The sequence below is a fragment of the Nanorana parkeri genome, unplaced genomic scaffold (genome assembly GCF_000935625.1).
Source record: "Nanorana parkeri isolate BGI_ZX_2015 unplaced genomic scaffold, ASM93562v1 scaffold579, whole genome shotgun sequence".
NCBI lineage: Eukaryota > Metazoa > Chordata > Amphibia > Anura > Dicroglossidae > Nanorana > Nanorana parkeri.
The window spans coordinates 503,211-523,500 of NW_017306847.1; the positions used below are offsets into that span (position 1 = coordinate 503,211).

At 39.1% G+C, this 20,290-nt stretch overlaps 1 protein-coding gene across 1 annotated transcript in view; it reads left to right on the forward strand.

Moving 5' to 3' along the window:
* The window catches only part of STAB1 (stabilin 1), a 145,403-nt gene that overhangs the window by 102,018 nt on the left and 23,095 nt on the right, over positions 1–20,290 (forward strand). The window contains exons 45-53 of the mRNA XM_018562472.1: positions 470–613; positions 1,944–2,066; positions 4,676–4,735; positions 8,473–8,649; positions 10,522–10,608; positions 11,385–11,531; positions 12,928–12,993; positions 18,556–18,739; positions 20,026–20,175. Coding sequence (XP_018417974.1) covers positions 470–613; positions 1,944–2,066; positions 4,676–4,735; positions 8,473–8,649; positions 10,522–10,608; positions 11,385–11,531; positions 12,928–12,993; positions 18,556–18,739; positions 20,026–20,175 — 1,138 coding nt within the window. The remainder of the gene's footprint in view (positions 1–469; positions 614–1,943; positions 2,067–4,675; positions 4,736–8,472; positions 8,650–10,521; positions 10,609–11,384; positions 11,532–12,927; positions 12,994–18,555; positions 18,740–20,025; positions 20,176–20,290) is intronic.

Here is a 20,290-nt window from a genome sequence, read left to right on the forward strand (position 1 = left end):
ACTGAATTGTCCTCTGGAATTCAAGGGGGTTAATGTTTACCATAATTAAATACCATAATTAACCCTGGCTGTACTATGCTGGCAGATCCCATTATCAGTTTTAAACTAGGTTTGAGCCTTGAGGGAAATCGGGCTCTGGACGCATTGCATGTTAATCAGAGATAACTTTGTGTGTCCCTAGCGTTAGTTTCTTCTCACTTTTGAAATTGATCAGAGAAGCTTGCAATCTGTCCAAACACTTCCTCCACAGAGACATCTAAAAATAAAAGAAAACATTTTTAGAAAAATAATTTTTCATTATGCTGTGTGAATAGGAACACATACCAAACACGAGTTTTCTCAAATTTGACTGCAGAAGTAGAAATGCACATTAAAGTTTTCTTTTGTCTTTTTTAAGTTTAGTTTTTCTCTGCTGTACATCCTTAAGATTAGAATTCCCTGGTCAACATGCATTTTATTGATATTACAGATTGCAGAATGGACTCAGAATCAGCTAATTCATTTACTTCGCTACCACCTTGTGGGCTGCCAGCAATTACTCCTAGATGAGCTCATGGATCTCTCCTCAGTTACCCCTATGTCTGGTGGTATCATAACATTTTCCACTAAGAATGTAAGTTAATTGTTCTTCCCTTGTTGTGTAGACTGCAGAATTTAGGTATGGTAACATTAAGCCCCAGATGTATGTAACAAAAATGTAATATATTTTTAACAAACCAGAAACAGATAGCGTGTTCATGTACTGGTGGTGTGTAGCAGTCAGTCATGGCCATAACAAGTCTTTTTAGACCCCTGATATCTCAATATAGAGGACCTGTCACCCCTTTTATATACTGTCACACAAAAGGCTTACCTGCTTCTTTATCAAACCGCCCAAAAAAAGTAATTTAAAAATGATTTTTTTAAAATAACTAAAACACATACATTTTATATTTAGTAATTGTGTGCATTAATAATTATTTTAGCATTTTTTTCATACAAAATAACAAAATTGGTTTGGCCACCTAATCGGCATAATTGGACGCAGAGACAGCAGCAAACTGGTTAACCTGGATGGTCAGAGTTTTACTAAACCCCCTTTAACCTCTTTGTTTAAGGTAACATTTCTGTCACTCAGGGAGTCCCAGTGAGTTTTCATTGACTGATCTGTTGCATAGACAGGAAGTAGAGCCGTGTTGCTGTTTTGTGATGTAGAGTAAGGGCTTGTTCACACCAAATGCAGACCAGATCTGCATGAGTTTCTGCACACGCAGTGCAGTGTGTAACACCGCATTTTTTGCCGCGTTTTTGATGCAATCCGGGCCGTTTTTGGTAAAAAAAAAATATTTTTTTTTTTTAGTTTAAAATGGGCTTTCAGTTTGTTCCAGGGCATTTGCATGCGTTCCAGAGCAGGTAAAATAGGGCTTGCTGCAGTTTTGAACTAGAGCCCAAAATACCATTGGAATACATTGAACGCAGTTTTGATCCGGTCTGTAACTGCTCTGCTCCTGGGAACGAGCTTGGTGTGAACAAGCCCTAAATGCACAATAAATATTAATGCAATACCATGATTGCTAAAATCAGTTAAGTGTTACCCAGTGGTGCATTGTTAACTGATATGTAGCATTGAGATGGCTGCCATGTCCTAGAGGTGCCATATTAACATATTCTGTACCTTGTTCTAATGGCAACACAGGTGATGATATTGTAGAAATGGTTTATTGCACCGGGGCCCTGAGGTTTCTAGTTACGTCTCTGTTTCAAATGCATCATACATGGACACACCTAGGCATGGGCCTACCATACCAAATTACCATGTTTGATTATTACTCTGGTCCTGCTCTAAAATAAATGCATTTTAACACTTATTGTTGTGAGTTGTGATTCTAGCACTTCTTTTCTTATTTTCTATGTATGATGCACATTTATAGGCGAGTCTAAACATTGTGCCTATTTGTTTTCAGGATGAAGTGTACTTGAATGACTTTGCCAAAATAATCAAAAGTCTTTTAACAAATAACGGTGTCATCCACTTTATTGACAAAGTGTTAATACCCAAAATTCCAACAAACGCAAGTTCATCTTTGGTAAGTTTGAATGTTAACTTTCAGCAAAAACAAAGTACTTTTTCTAGACAGTGTTTTGGGTACATGATGGAGATACATAGAGGGTTAAGTAGAAACTGTAAAAAGCTAAGAATATTGTTATAATTTACAACTGGTTACCACCGCCAGAGAATTGCAGAAAACCAGTAATCAACAAATGCAATGATTTTGACAATGCTGCTGGCCACTGGCTTCTAACTGTCACCATATCCTGCAATACATATTAAAGAGACCCTGTTGCCACACTATTCATTAGAACAAACATTTTCCCATGTAGGGGGCTCGCTCACACCATCTCTGCACCAAAAAGGCATAGAGTAAGTCCAATGGTTTATAGGACGTGTTCACACCATCTCCCACCAGAAAGTTTTGTTTTTTATCCGCAGCAAAAACGTATTCACAATAGTTACAATGGTTTATAGGACCTGTTCACACCATCTCCAGACCAGAATGTTTTTTTTATCCACACCAAAAACACATTCACAGTAATTCCAGTGGTTGATACGACCTGTTCACACTATCTCAAGACCAGTGCATTTTTCATCCACACCAAAAACGCATACGCAGTCATTCCAATGGTATATATGACCTGTTCATACCATTTCCAGACCAGAACCTTTATCTGCACCAAAGATGCATTCCAATTTATTTTATTGAGGATAATTCACAACATTGTGTTCAGTCCCAGCGCTTTAAAAAAAAAAAAGTACAGCAGCATGGTTTTTTGTGCACCAGAACATGCAAAAAATGCACCTGAATGCACTGAAACGCTCTAAAACACAAGCAAACCTAATTTAAAAAAGAAACAAAAAGCACCAGAATGTATCAAAAATGTAGAAACACATAAAGAACCAGTCTGGAGATGGTGTGAACAAGCCCTAAAGACTAAAACTTAGGGTTATCCAACTGTCAAGATTGCTTCCCAGTAATAATCTAAGCATTCACAAAAGGGGGCTTGCGTATAATCTCCAAAATGCGTTGTCTGTCAACTCTTGATAGAACCTTGTATTGTGACAAATAAAAATGTATACCTGAACAGATCCCTACTTCCTGATGCTCTCATCCTTTCTTTCCATATGAAACCACATCACTGGGCACAAATGCAAAGAGGTCAGTTTTTTTAAAGTGTGCTACTAGTCATCAAGTGCTAAGTGAGAGATATTAGGATTAAGTTAAGCCTTCTCATTGCCTAAAACATTTGGCTCAATTGTTCAAGGCACTAATTTAAGTGGCTGCACTTTTTAAGTGCTGGTATGGTGCTTTTACCGTACCTGCAGTATCAAGTACTCAAGTATTGCAATGTAGCTGATCTTCTATTGCAAGGCAAGGTACAAATGTTAATATGTTATGCTATTAACATCCCCTTCTTTGAAAATTGGGTTTTGGGGCAGGCTCACACCATTTTCAAGACCAGATCTGCTCCGGAAAATAATGTGAACCTGCCGCAATTCCAGTGCATTCCAGTTCCGACAAAATTGGACAAGCAGTATTTTTCTGGTGTGGTCTGGTCTAGAACGGACTGCACTGGTGTGAACAGAGGCCAGAAATAGCATAGGGATACATTAGGATGCATTTCGGGTCTGGAAACAATCTGGTCTGGTCTGGAGATGATTTGGTGTGAATGGGCCCTTAAATAGCCAGGAGTGTTTCACTTAGGTCTTGTTCACACTATGTCCGGATCATGTCCATGTCGGTTTTTCCTGGACCAAAAAAGCATCCCAATGTATTGCTAAGGTATTTCTGGGCTCTGTTCACACCAGCGCAGTCCGTTCCTAACCAGATAAAAAAAATACTGCTTTTGAATACACTGGAACACATGGAAACGCATCAAAAATGCACCACACCTGAAAGCCCATTATCAGCTAAAAAAACTGCTCCGGAACGTGGCAAAATCGCGGTAAAAACACGCCAAAACCATTTTACAGAACAGATCTGGAAGGCAGTGCATTGTATTTTGTCGCGTTTTTACCATGACATCGCCAAGATCACTTGTACAAAACAAGCAGAGGCTTCTCCACTGTACATTTAGCGCTGCTTGCCCAAAGCAGGGCTAAATGTAGAAAACAACTACCCTCTCTGCGCCCGGAACTGCATGTCCCGGGCATCGGGAGATAGGAATTCCACACCCCTGCTGCCCCTCTACTCCCTGCTGCCCCAAGTTGGGGCCCTGATTGTACCCACATGATAGGTGAATATAGGAAAGCTGGCTGCTGTAATTGCAATTTAGTAACCTTTTCTACCCCTACCTGCTGATTGGACAATGAAGGAGCTGCAGAATATTGATGAGGTTATCCCCCTGCAAGCATGTTTAGAGTTAGGATAACAAGCACTGTGCAAAGCCATAGAGTTGTGACTGCACAGCGTCACCCTCTCTATGGTACACCGATAGGAGATTCAGGTTCATATGATAGTTGTCATTGAGAATATTTTAAAAATGACTGTAGCAATCTGAGTTCTGATTTTAAGTCCCGGGATTTTAGATTGACAAGTTAGTAGAGTGGTGTTCATATACACTGTAGTAAATGCGTGTGGAAAATGAATAGGAACTAGAGTGAATTCATAATTACTAACTCGTGTTTTTTCACATACAGCTAGGTGTAAGTCAGGCTGCCATGCTTCATGGTTATTCTACATTTGCCCAACTACTGAAGGTAAGTTTACTATTCTTCTTCAAATATGCATTGTTCCCAAATGCTCCCATGCAGAAATATCCCACCAGATAAGCTAGTAAAATCAAAACTATTATTTGTCATGACATTTTTTGCAGCTAGGTGCAGTATGTACGAATTTAGATGGAAGATATTTTTAGTGAACACATATTTTGTGTTTATTATTGCAAAGTTTTCACTGCACTGCAAGGAATTACTGCCGGTTGTGGGCTAGGGGCCAGACTACAGAAGATACAGTCACCTGGCCCTTGGTCCTGCGGCAGTCAGTGCTCACCTCTCTCCCCCTCTGGCTGTGGAATGTTCCTTGGCGTACTCGAGTCTAATGCAGATGGATGGACCTGCATTACACATGATGACATCAGCGGGGCTTAGACCACTGGAGCACAGAAAAGACCGGTCTAAAAGCCAGGTAGGATCAAGGACCAAAACAGGCAGTTAACCCTTGCAGTGCAGGGTAGCCCCACTGCAAAGCTTAATTTGGTCAATTCATGGACCAAATTAAGTACATTGTCTTTAAGTACATTGTCTAAAGTTGTCTATTCATTCATCCATCCAGATCATGGTATATTTGTAAAAAATAAGTCAAGGCAACTGGACTTGCAGTATTTTTCTTGAAGACATTTCACTGGTCATCCAATCAGCTTTCTCAATTCAGAATGACAAAAATTCTCTGGGAATAAATATGGTGAATGACTTGTACAAAAATTCTCTGGGAATAAATATGGTGAATATTTATTCCCAGATAATTTTTCTACAAGTCATTCTGAATTGACAAAGCTGGTTGAATAACCAGTGAAATGTCTTCAAGAAAAATACTGCAAGTCCAGTTGCTTTGACTTATTTTTTACACATATACATTGTCTAAAATTACTTTGAAGTAATTAGATTGTTATTTATATACATTTACAAAGCGTATTTAAACCCCAAAATAAAAATGTATTATATTGCAGCTTAGCAAACTTTAGATATTCATTTTCTTTTGTCAGGTTTTTCTCCTTTATTTTTACCTGGTGACCTTGCCAATGACACACTTCTTGTACTAGAATAACATTGCTTACTCACTGCACTGTATCTATGGAGGAGCAGTGTGATTACTGTAGGACAGAAAGCATGTTAGGACTACAGAACATTTCCCATTCTCTCCATTACATAGGGAGAAGTTGTTCTGTAGTTTACAGATGATAGCTGGAAAAGCTGATAATATTGTTTGAGATCAGTCCACATTCATGTACAAGGGCACTGACATTTTTGCATGTCTTTAGAGGCTGGTTTGTTTAGCCTCTTCTATTAAGCTGGCCTAAACGACTTGAATGATGGCCAATTCCTCCTGAATCGGCTGAAAGTCAGCCATAGGTAGCCCTGTCAGCACAATTGGAAAATTATCAGCTGGACAGTGATTGCGTCCTGTCAGATACTGTCACTGTTTGGGTATTCAAGCAGCTGCTTGGTTACAATAGCCGGCAGTGGAGATTCCCACATCCATGCTGTTGATGGCATTTAGACATGTCTGGCTAGCATAACTTTTCCTAAATCCTGAACAACTACTGACCTATAGATCTCCCGATTTGCTGACCTAAAAGGGTTGATTTACTAAAGCAATAGAGACTGTTTACTTAAACTAGTAAATAACTAAATCTATGTTCACTTTGAATCCCTGATCATGTGCATAGTAATTAAGAAAACGTGACTTTTGCTTGTACGTTATTGGATGACTGAAGTTAACTCAGCTTCACTTTATACAATAAGCTAACTGAACAGTCTCCATTCTCAACCCTAAATACATTGTGAGAAGAAGCTTATAAAGTGCAACCATTGTGTAGTAATACAAAGTAGGAAGCTGAGCCTGCATATATAAAAAATCTGGTTCCCTATGTACATAATTACAAATTAAGCATTAAAACAAAACTTTTTGCAATAATCTTTGGTAAGATAATTTGCCTGAATCCAATTTCTACGCAACTAAAAAAGAAAAACATTTACTTTAACCAATCAGTGAGACAGCAAGTCACACTTTACTTGGTTACTATTGTTTTGTCATTAATAAACAACATGTATATTATAATGAGGAGGGATAACCCCTCCGTTTCTTTGTATAGCAAGATTAATTCATTTTAAATAGTTAAAAATACATTTGTTTTTCTATTATATCGTGTACGAAGAACTCTGAATTATCATTTCAGAACATATAGTAGGAAAAAAAGATGCAGAACAATTCAGTGTCATAGTTACCAAGGTGCATACTTTTTTTTAACCATTATTCTAATAGAAAAGCCAATATCATGATTCATGCAGTATTACATAACTGTGTAGTACTAAGCATTCATAAATGACAATAGATGAATGATAAAATCTGACTGTATAGCCAGGTGGGGACAGCTAAAACCTTTAGTAAATAGTGCACTGTGCTTACAGGCTGGAACATGTATAAAAACTCCACATTAATAAAGTGCCCTACTAAACACAATGTCATATTCCACCTATTAAAGTGCTCAAGTTATGTTACTTACCTTCTTATGGGCCACTCCCTTTCCATGTCGATACTAAAAAACTGAGTAGTCAGCTGGGGTATGGGCATCTCCCAACCCTATCAGGGTTTCCAATGTACTACGGTCACATTACCAAGTTATTTGCCTCATGTACTGCCTGAATGCCTTTGATTTCTGCTCCTTGGTTTGGACACTATGCATATTTCGAACCCTGTGGATAATGGGTGTCGGCCCGTCTATTCTTTGTTTCTATGTTTTTATAAATATACATAAAACTATCAGTTGAAAACAGTCCACTGCATTCAGTGATAATAGTGATGTGTGCAAAATAGTATATTCTTATCATAAATAGTGACATGTGCAAATAACAAAGTCCATATGTTAACCGATCAAATCCATAACCGTGGTTCAAAGCACAAAATAAAACGTCAATCTTCCGTGCCACCTATAGTGCTCCTTGTCCACCCTTAGTGAACGGATAATGCAGGATCCGCACTCACCGGAATCAGGACGACCCCTTTACAGGACGGTTATATAATGTTTTTAGTGCAGTATTAACTTCCCGGCTTCCTCTCAGAATCCCTCACTTCAGTTGGTAGAATCAGAAATCGATCCAGGATATCACTTCCTTTAGCTATACCAGTAGCGGTTCAGGGTTTCTTAATCAGTCTCCCCAATGTACTGGATTCATTTTGTGAATGATGGCAGTCTGGTGAATGTTAAGTGTGCCAGTGTTTACCGAACCTAGCTGTACAATGCTCCCAATTCTGCCAGTTCAGCAAATGTGGGGTGCCCTGAGGTAGGGGTGTCCATCTCACCTCGGGGCACCCCACATTGCTGAACTGGCAGAATTAAGAGCATTGTACAGTCAGGTTCGGCTAACACTGGCACACATGACATTGACCAGTTTTATGTATATTTATAACTTGAGCACTTTGATAGGTGGAATATCACATTGTGTTGAGTAGGGCACTTTAGTGAGGTGGAGTTTTTATACATGTTCTAATCTGTAAGCTCAGTGCACTATTCATTTAGGGTAATATGAAGGTGTGATACACACTTTTCGCACAGCAACTCGCAAGGTTTTTTGATCTATATTCTTTTCGGGGACAGCAAAAAAGCTTGTCAGTACATCAGGTTTTTTTTATATGTCTTATCACAGTTTGTCCAACTAGATCACTTACTACTGTTATTATTTAGTTTGACATTTAACTTTTAATTTCTTTGTAACAGGAGTCCAACTTGCATTCTGTGCTTAAAGAGAAAGTTCACCAACCTTTCACAATGCTGTGGCCTACAGATGAAGCTTTCAACTCCATGCCAGCAGAGAGAAAGAGATGGTTGTACCATGAAGACCACAAAGATAAACTCATGGCCTATCTAAAAGTTCACATTATTAGAGACACAAAGGTACCCTTTGCAAATACACTAAACTTATAGAAGGGTTACCAATGCTGTTCAATGTTTAGGTACTATTATTTTATAGTTTTTAATTACTTGTATAAAAAGAATGTATACCTGGACAAAGCCTAACTCAGAAATAGTCTTTATATGCTAGGCATCAGAAATGTGTAAATGCATGGTCGACTTTCACATCTTTGACCCTACTGCCTCAGGCCTATGCTGGAGGTGTATCGAACACAAAGACTCATATTTGTGGAAGACAAGACACTGCAAATTATAACAAGATCTTGGCTACTAAGATAAAGAAGGACTCCTGCATCACTCTGTTATCTATTCTCCCAGGATCCGTTGTAGTGACCCTAAACTCCGGAGCTACATCTTAAAAATGCATTCAAGTACTTTAACTATTAACAAAAATGTATCTTATTTGTGTATCACAAAGCTGTAGATCCTCCAATTATCTCTGAATTGATGATGACACTGTCCTTCCTTCTGGAGGGTGGCTACTTTTGTTCCTCGTGGTCCCTGTGTGTGTTGTAAAGTAGACACCACTCCAAGCTCGCTCCTGTGATGGACTACAATCTCATGTTTAGTTATTTAATTTGTATCAAAGTTATAGTCTATCACGAGAACTAGCTTGGCATGGGGGCTACTTTACCACACACACAGGGACCATGGGGAACAAAAGTAGCCACCCTCCAGAAGGAAGGACATTGTCAGCATGGATTCAGAGATGATCTGAGGATCTACATCCGAGTGATACATAAATAAGATACATTTTTGTTAATAGTTAAGGTACTTGAATGCATTTTTAAGATTTAACTTCTGAGTTTAGTGTCACTTTTATTCAATCAGAAACAACCACTTGTGTCATGTTCTCTCAGCAGCTTGAACAGTCATTGTGAGACAATGGCGATCAGAATTTGCCCCTGATGTAGCTAAGAGGGTGTGTGAGATGAAAGATATTTTGGGAAGAGGATAGACCTGAACTATGTCAAATAGCATGGTTCCAATGAGACTACTTTTAAGTCTGTACCCTAATTCCTTCTTTTCCACTCCCCCTCTCCTCCCTGACCTTGTAAAACAACAAAAACTGTTTATACGTATTTTATATACGGTGCTTCCATGATGCAATTCTTCCAAAAATGTAAAACAATTATTAGGGATGTTCCGATATTTAAGTACTCGGTACAAGTACAAATACTTTTCCAGCTCCAAGACTAGACTAGAGAAAAATTCAAAAGTTAGTAGGCAGCTGTCATTTTTAAGGAGCACACGGAGCTCCTGGGATTTGTGCATCCCCATTTTAATGCATTATTTTTTTTTATTTTTTTTTAATATATACAAGTGATGCACCGATGCAATTTTTCCAAGTACTGATACTTGTCCAAGTCCTCACAGATACAAGTACTGATACATTTTTGTTTATTGTCATGTGACAGTTTTTCTAAAACAATACAGACTAATGATTTCAGGACAGTGGTGGAGTGCCAGAGCCAGGTCCCAGCTGCAACCGCTGCAACCCTGATAGTTCTCATAAAAATTCCAAGTATCGGCACTGGTATCTGAACTGGTATCTGGATATCCCTAATGATTATGTATATATAGTTGCTTTAAGTTACTGTTTTACTAGTGTACATGTATAACCTACTTGCATATATACAATCATTTTTAAATGAAAATCTTGATCTTTGAGATGGCTATCCTGCTGCTTGTTCAGGAGCGCCAAAGGAAAAGCCAAACATAATAGCTAGTGGGGAAGTTTAAAGAAGTTTGGGAAGCACATAACTCAATTTTTCTGCACACAAGCCCTCATTGTCTAGGAGCTTTAGATAGACAAGCTTAGTCAGTCAACTAATGTACAGTGTCTCTTTCCAGATTACTGCAGCAAGCTTGCCTGAAGCCAAATTACTTCGGACACTATATGGTTCCAAAATTTCCTTTCAATGCAGCACAACCAACATTGTGAGTACCCCTCCTTCCCTGTGTAATTTTTAACTCCGAAAAATGTTATTTATCTAAATAAATTGTAACGGCCAATCCACCCACAATTGGATACTTCTGTGTTATGGTGAGTTACGCCGCCTAAGGGCTTTGATGGGCAACAGCATTGTGCTTTGGACATTGGTTTTAGATGCTTATGAGATCATTCAGAATTTATTGGCGTTTTAATTATGTTACTTGCAGATTTGAGCTGGACATCTGTTTGATTTGTCCCACTTCGGGCTGTGAGAGGGTGGCGACCTTGTTATGACCTTGTGGGGTCCTATAGAAAAACTCTTGTGTGGGAATACAACCATTATAGAAGAGAGGCTTGTGGGAGACTCATCTTTCCAGTGTTAATGCACAAATGAAATGCCAGTTTTGATCAAAATTTGTCTTTACTGTCATGTTATGTGAAAAAAAAATCAGAGGATAGAACATACATATTAAGCAAGGTGGCACAATGTGAAGATGTTTGAAGGAGTAGCTACTTTTAGTAGTGGGCTGGGTAAAACATGCATGGGAGTGACTGCAGAAATAACGGGGTGGTGGTTGAGCTACCATGTAACCTAAATGTATTTGCTGCAACTAAAGTGGACAGAGGAAGTGGGTGGATGCTGTCCAGTAACTTTTTTTAGAGCTGGGTACACACACAGCTCCTGTTCATAAATTTTTATAGCGTTGGTTGAACTTCGCATTTAAATCACTTAAGAGGTAATAATATGCTGTTTTTCTGTATAACTTTCTATTTTGTCCAGGGAGATATTCTTCTAAATGAAAACAGCGCTAAGATTATTCAGCGGGATCTGGAATTTACTGAGGGAATCGCCCATGGGATTGACCAGTTGCTTGAGCCTCCCAACATTGGAGCTCGTTGTGATGAGTATGCTGTGACAACAGCTTCAGTAAGTTGCTGTGCACCTAACTTATAACCCAGGCCCACAAAACCCAGTGTTAACCGTAACAGTTAAACTAAACTTCTGAGCAGAACAAAGGCCTCTAAACGAATGCCTGAGGGGCCCTTTTATAATGGAGAATGGATACCGCTATCCACTGAATACTGCTGTTTTTAATATAAAATTCAGACTGAGATATAGAGCATGCAGTGTCCTTTCCCATGTGGAGAAAACACTCAGTAATACATTGTAGGAGAGCCCTGACACATGACTTTGACAGGTCATGTGACCAGACTGTCTTCCTCTGGAATTTTTTTTTAACCATTCATTGAAATATATAAAGCTTTGCTAGCTTCTGAAGCATGAAGCAAGCACTAAGCACATTTGTAAAGCACACCACTTAATTTATATAACGCTTTACAGAGTATGTGCACCTTACATTAGTTACTGACACAGTGAAGCTTACAACCTATTGTCCCTACCACATTTATGCAGACACGCTGACAGGGCTGGATTTACTCTCTCTGCTGCCCCAAGGCCAGGTTCCTCTATGCGTCCCCTCCCTGCATAACCTCCCCTCCCGCAATGGAGAATGGGAAACCAGATGGCAGGGGCGGCAGGGTTCGTTTTAATTTATTTATTTTTGCCATTTTTTATGTATCTTATCTTTTACTTTTTTATATATATTTTATAATTTTTGTATCTTATTATTTTTTACATTTTCATTTTTTATAATTGTTTTAACATATTATTTTTAACTTTTTTGAAATAATTTTTTTTCTTATTATTTTTTACATTTTAATCACCTTTTTTTATTTTAATTATTATTTGAGTGGAAACCAGTTAACTTACCAGCATTTGGGCTTTGGGAGGAAAAATGGAGACCTGGAGTAAACTCATAAAAACATGTCTATGGTGGGGAGATTGAACATAGGGACCTGCATCAGTTTTCAATTACGTTTTATTATTTGGTAGTTTTAATGGATTGTATGAAACAATAGTTCAGTGCAAAGCAAATGGTAAATTCACCTCTATCCTTTTGAGCACTTTCAAATGCAAATGTTTGAAGGGAAAAAAAAAAAAGTAATAATTTCAAAATCACTTTGAAACATCAGACAGATGGCTTGAACAATTATCAGCATTTTTCATACCCATGTTTTCATCTTTAATTCAGTACTACATGACTGGTCAAAAGCAAACGAAATCATAAAACAATAAAAATAATCAATGATTTATTTATTTTATTAGACAATCAAAACAATAATTTCATTGATCAATCTCATAGAAATGTGTATTCCTATTCCATGTTTTAATGAAACTTTTTATTCACCAGTAATTTTTTTATTTTATATGTGAATTGTATTATAGGCAGGTAAAAGTAAGGTTTATCCTCTCTTTATTACAGAGCACACTAGACGCTTGTTCAATATGTGGCTTCGAGAGCCCTTGCCCCTATGGAACCGTTGATCGGGTAAGTTATAACTATTTTGTTTTCTTTTAACCTGTTCCAGAAAATAAACTATTACAGATGTTGGCAAAACCTCTCCTTTATCTATTTTTTTTCCTCTGATCTTTTCTTGAGGTCCCTGCATATCATAGAGTAGCAGCCCATTGGCCTATTTGATTTGAAAATAGCTTGTTAAATACAGATAAGAAAGTTTTACATATATCAATTTTTTTTTTTTTGCCACGAGGCTGTTTTTTCTTGGCATTATTGCCTGCAGAAATTACATTTTTTAATGCAATGTATAAATAATAACAGGATCAAAACCAAAAATGAAATCTGCTTGTTTGACCAGTGTTAGTTTTAAAACAACTGGTGCTACTGTTGCTAAAAAAAAGTGCACATTTTATTCCATAACTTTTACCATTTAAAGTGACACTAAGTTTCTATTACAATTTGCTTTCACATTTTAATCATTTTTAAATATGAAACCAAAAAAATCAGCAACAACAATAAAAAACAAAAAAATGTACACATTACTGATACAAAAATTAAAAAATCAGTAGCAAAATAATAGTTAAGGGGAGAAACTAGTTAATTAGAGCTAATTAGAGTTAGAAAGGGATATTATGGGGTTGATTAGGAACACAAGGTTTAATTTAACTGATGGCGAGTTTAGATAAAATATTACCTCTTTGATTTGCTATAAACGAACCAGAGTAATTGCAAGGTAACAACAATAATGTTGCTATATTGTAATTCGCATTGATACTGCAGATATTATTCTGTGAGTGTCAATTTAAACAGTTCAAATAAGCTAAATATATTCCAGGAGCATCAATACAAAAGTTGTTCAAAGTATTACAGCTTGTTTTCTTAAAGGAGAACTATGGGGTCAGTGCTTTTCCCCATAGTTCTCCTCAGGGTCACGGGAGGACACAAACTAGCGTCCTCCCATGACCCAAAGCTCAGTATACCGCGAGCTACAGCTCGCAGTATACTGAGACTGCCGCAGCCGGGACAGAACTACCCAGCTGCGTGATTGACGGCTGGCTCTGCCTATCTAGAGGCATAGCCAGCTGTGCCCACCCCCTCCCCCGTCCGTTCCGCCAGTCAGCGCTGGAGGATCGGACGGGGAGGAGGGAATCCCTGCAGGGAGCCGTGAGTGACAGTTACGGCTCTCTGCAGGTACAGGATCGAGAATTGAGCGAGCGATGGTATGTGGTATGGTATGTGTTCGCTTACTTCCCGATCTATTGAGCCGACATGTGACAGTTTAATTGTCACACGTCGGCTCAAACTATGAGGATGAGTGATTTTCACTCACCTCATAGTTCTCCTTTACGAAACAGCCACAGCCTAAGTAGAAAAACCTGTGCCCTGCTAGCATGATGTGGAGAAGGATTCTTGCTCCCTGTGTGGAAGCAGTGATCTCTCTGCAAAGGTCTAACTGATTGTGGAACTATAGTTCTGACTCAGCAGGTAAGGGGGGTGACCTCTTCAGTGAGACCATTGTTTCCACATAGACAGCAAGGGTCCATCTCTGCAGTATGCTGGTTGTGGATGTTTTCTAAAGAAAACAAACTGTAAGACTATAATACCTTTTTTATTTACACATAGAATGTATTTAGTTAATTTGAACTGAAAGTTCAGTTGGAATTGATGTAATTCCCCTGGCTGTGCTGTGCGTATTTCAGTTTTCATATTTCATTTAGTATTTATTACAGGCATTTTTATAGCGCCATCAATTTATGCAGCGCTTTACATTTTGTACATTTACATCAGTCCCTGCCCTCAAGGAGCTTTCAATCTAAGGTCCTTATTTCACATTCCTACATACACATACTAGGGCCAATTAAGACAGGAATCTGATAACCTACCACCATGTCTTTGGGGTGTGGAAGAAAACCAGATTGCCCCTAGGAAACCCATGCAATCACATGAAGAACATGCAAACTCTATGCAAATAGTGTTCTGCTGTATCTTCCCAAGTGATCTTTTACGCTTATGCATATACAGTAATGGGCTTTCTTTCTAGTTTATTGAAAGACATCTGGGTTATTCTACCACCTACAGGAGGATTTGGACACTGGCAAACAAACAACCAGCGGCAAACATTGTGTAACACTTTCTACTCCTAGCATGCCTCAGTCTTTTGCTAGTGTCATAGGATGATGAACCCGTTTTCAGTATAACAGTATACTGATTTTTACTAGCCATTTTTTCTTCTTGTCAAGATTGTTTTTCCTTCAATCAAGATGTCTCAACACACTGCATGTGTTGGTATATTTATGAATCTATCCTCATCAATAGCTTTGGGGGCCACACAGGGACCCACTGGACCAAAGACTGCCGAGTCTGCCTGGCACTCTGCTTTGCATTGTGGTGCTTTGCAGACTTTTGTCTACTGTATTAGTTTGCCATGGAGCGCTTTCCAAGTCCAGAGTCATGGCACATATTATCCCCTGCTTAAGTTCCTACATTCATCGATGTCCTCCTTAGCTCTGTCAGGTGTGGCCCCCCCTTGGTTTTGAACTAAGTGGATTTCACCAAAGTTATTAATTATTTTATGGGCCAAATTGCAACTTTGATTGCTGACTGCCCACAGACTGTAAGTTTATCTCAATGTCTTCCGCTGACAGAATCATGATGATCTGACCTACCTGCAGTCTTAGTGGCTTCTGAGCTTTCTGCTGCAAAGGCTCTTTCTGAAAAAGATTCTCAAAAAATTCTTGCTTGACTTGATGTTGTCCATGAGGAGTCACAGGAATCCCACGATTGCTGTTTTGGAAAAATTCTCCAATTCAGCTCGCTTTCCAGTTCAGCTATGTTGTCCTAGATTGTTCACTTCTCCTGCCTTCTCCAAACTCTTCACCCTTTTGTGAATAACCCTGTTTGTTTCAGCAATGTCCGCCTTTTTAAATCCCAGACTTGGACAAATGGCAGACAGGCTTCCTCAGCTGTAAGTGCCTGGATCCAGTGAAGGACACTGGATGTGGACCTCCTAGCCTCCAGGTTCAACACAAGTGGGCATGTTTGTATCCAAATAGAGCTAGATCACCTGGCGGAAGCAGTGGATGCTCTACTGGCTACATGGAATCGGTACAACTTGATGTATGCCTTTCCTTCCTTAAAATTCCTCCCTCAGCTGCTCCAGTGGATTGAGATGGAGTGCATTCTTGTGCTCCTGTTAGCTTCAGGCAGATGTGGTACTTTGACCTGATAAGGCTTCTGGCAGAGGACCCGTGATCCTGTTCAATTGGATCATCTGTCCCAAGGACCAGTTTACCACCCTCCTTTATGGTTGCTGGCTTTAATGGCATGGCTAATAAAGACCAATTTATGAGAAATAGGGGTCTTCCCAGAATGGTGATTTCTGTAATGCTAAAAACTACATAGTCCACTTCCCGCAAGGTTTACCATTATGCATAGGCCATACTTCGCTTGGTGGGAGAAAATAAGCTTTTACCCCAGGAAACACTCCATGGGATGAATCCTCATTTATTTGCAATTAGGCCTGGATCAGCATGTAGCCCATGTAATTTTTTTTTTTTTTTGTACCATGAAGGGGAAAATATCAGCATCTTGTTCTAAAGACCACTAGCCTCCCATTCTTTGATTAGGACCTTTGTACAGGGTGTCGTTAATGTGTTATCACCCTGTGTGTTCACCCATCACTCTGTACTAGTTGAATTTAGTTATTTCTGCACTTCAAAAGCCGCCTTTCGAACCTAACAGCGATTTCCCCCTTTCTGCTCTTACAAGGTGGTTTTCCTTGTTGTCATCATCTGTGCAAGGCATTTATCTGAACTGGCAGATTTGTCCTGTAAATAGGACATACCTTTCTGGTATGACACAAGGACAAGGTGGTGTTAAGGTCTAGTGTCTTCCTTCCTTCAGACTTCAGCCTTTCACCTCAACCAGAACATTGTTCTTCAATCCCCCTGTCCAGCTCCAGTACATCATAAGGAGTTTTTCCTTCCTTGCCTGGATGTAGTTTGAGCTGTGTGGGTCTACCTCGCAGCCACTACTTCCATTAGAAAGAATGACTCTATCTTTGTCAACCTTAGTGGTCCCTGCAAAGGGGAACCAGCTTCTCATTCCACCATTTCTTGGTGGCTCAGGCAGATCATCATTCAACCTTTTGGTCTTAAGGATTGAGTACCACCCTTTCTTGTCAAATCACACTCCACAAGGCCTCTGAGTGCTCATTGGTATTTTTGGCATCAGACAACTTTTTCTCAGATTTGCAAGGCTGCCACCTGCTCCTCTGTTCACACATTTTTACCAGGTGGATTTCATCATCTGATCCAAGCTTTGGGTGCAAGGTCCTTCAGGCATTTATTTGAGCTGCAGATAGTTCCTAGTTTTCTGTTGTTTTAGTGGGCTTGTTAATATTTTCTTTGCTGTGTTGGCCACCCCTGTGCTGGGCTGCTTTTGCATATTTGAAATGTCTCTAAATCCTGTGTCCCTCAATGGACGAGATAGAAAATTGGATTTTTGTACTCTCCATAAAATCTTTTTCTAGGAGTTCATTGAGGGACACAGGTCCCACCCCTCTGTCTGTCTCTCACTACTGCTTGGTTACAAAATTATAGCTTATACTGGGCATGTCTCTGTTTGTCAGTGTTCAAATCTTCTTGTAGGTGGCAGTATAACACAAATGTCTCTGAATCCTGTGTCCCTCAGTGAGCTCCTAGAAAAGCATTTTACAGTGAGTACAAAAATCCAATGTTTTTATGCATGTGTTATGCCTGCATACTGAATGCGTTAATGCATGTTTTATGCATTTCATACTCCAGTTTATGTTTATTTTTGTACCTTTCATATGCATATTTTTCTTCAGGATGCAAAACTAGAGAGAAGCAACTCTAAAAGGTGCAATTGTGTTACAATTCCCAAAAAAATGATTACCATTGATTTTAACAAGTCTGCTAATTGCATGTGAGCAAGCCACAGGTTTCTACTTAAATTATATTTTCCTGTAGTAAAATATGCAACATTTTTTTAAAGGAAAATTGACAAATTTGAATGGGCCATACATAGTATTTATTCCTTTGTTACTAGGATCATTGAGTATGTAGTGTGATTATCCCAAAAAGAATGCTGTGGGGCATATTTATATAGCATTGAATGTGACATACATCAAACATTCACAGGTAGTTAGGAATTCCCTGTATTTTAAAACATATGTATGCACCATGAAGATTCAGTTGCAGTGAAAATTTGGTGAATATCACGTTACCTGCTTTATAAGTATTCCACCAGTTGCCCAGAAAAAGAAGCCCCTCTACTGATACACTGCTGTTCCTATACTTTTGCATCCTTCTGATTGAAACTTTGATCTGCCAATTGTCATTACATGTCCTTCTATTTCAATTCCTATTTCATTCCCGACTTGTGGTCACGGTAGGTGGTGAAACTCAGAACCCACATGCAGAGATGTCTGCTCCAGAGTCCCCAGGAGACATAACATTTGCATGGATCATTCTGATGGACAAGGAGTATCCAGGGCACTCCTATGTAGGTGCTACTGACATTAAAAACATTTAGTGGCTTCATCATTACTCTATTTTTTCTGTTTTATAGGGAGAAACAGAATCATGTATCCGTTCAAGAAGTCGGTTTGGTGCTGGCATACGTAGATATTCTTCTCGGTATCAGGGGCTTTATGATAGGTACAGATACCGTACTACGGGCTGCAGAAAAAAATGCTATAGTGTTTCTTGGGAACCACGTTGCTGTAAGAATCACTTTGGAGGAGATTGCCATGGTAAGTAGTATCCCAATATCACCCCTAATTTAACAAAATCTTCCAAACTGATTGCAATTTAAAACCCAATGAAGCCTTTAACCATTAATAGAGGTACTCAGTCAGGCTGCATAAAAAGGAAGTATGTGTTTTTTTTTGTTAATGCTTAACATTTTTGTGTTCGTTAGCACTCTAGGGACATGGACCAAGAGCGGGTCTCCATTGGTCCAACAATCCCCTACACAGTTCTACAATTAACAAGCTTATGCTCTCTGATAGACCAGATAGGCAGTCTAACAGCCAACTGAAGAAGTGCACACAACAAGCTGACAATGCTGCTGCTAACATAAACCTCACCCGCTTCCTTTAGGCGCAGAGTTTATCCAGTCTGTAAGCTGTAACCCTTGATGTTATTAGCAACATTGTGCTCCTTAGAGCTTTATAAAACTTTCTTTAAATGCTAAGTTTACCTTTAAAACAATGTTTCATGTCGCACACATATTCAGGGTGTAACATGAAACATCACTGCTTTTGCACATTCTTCCTCAGTATGGACAGGGGCAGGAGCTAGAACATTGCACCAGCGATCCACTGATCGTGGTTACAATGCTTTACTGGCTCCGAGCCAAAAATAAACTGGCAGGGGTCAACCCTACTCTATCCAAAGCTAAAAGAAAAAAACATTTTTCTATACACACAGTTTTGTGAGGTTCTTTTTAGCCCACCTCATAATAACATGTCTTTTTGTTCTGGTGTGTTGTACATAAGCCTTGATGCCATGGTTTCCATACACAGTACTGATGAAGACCAACTAGCCTAGAATAGTTATTTGCAGTTTGGAATGAATGGCACTGTAGTAGGCTGTATCTGTTCTGCAAACCAGTGGTTTTGGCCACAGGGGCATAAAGGAATGATGTGCATGGCTTTGCCCACTATCCTAAAATGATAGATAAATCCCTGGATTATCAAACTAATTAGCAACACAGTTAGATGCATTGGTTCAAGGGCCAGTGAATCAGAGTTTATGAGGGCAGAATTCCTACGCCAGCCACATTGAAGTAGCAGATGTTGAAATTGGTTAAGCTGCTGAGGGTGCCTCATGGACATATAATGCCTGGTCACCTCTGGATTTGGTTCCACCTGCTGACCCTTACATTACTGCAGGACACAGTATTTTTCTTTTAAGGAAAAGAGCTTTACTGCGAACTTCTTTTTTTTTTTTAAGGTATTGTAATTATGTTACATTTCTTGTTGTGAAATTTACCATGTAGCGTGTTTTGAACAGTACAAATGCTTGTTTGGTACAGTGTGTCCCGGAGGCCTGGAAGCTCCGTGCAGTAATCATGGAACATGTGTAGATGGAATAGCAGGAACGGGTCAGTGCATATGCACAGAGGGATTTAATGGGACAGCTTGTGAGCTATGTACCCCTAACAGATATGGGCCAGACTGTAAAGGTAAGTTTATTTTACCAATTAGTTGATTACTGCTTAATGACTGATTATTAGTTCAAGCCACTCGCATTGTTTAAAAGAAAATGAATATCAGCTGCTTAAATTAAAACGTCCTCAA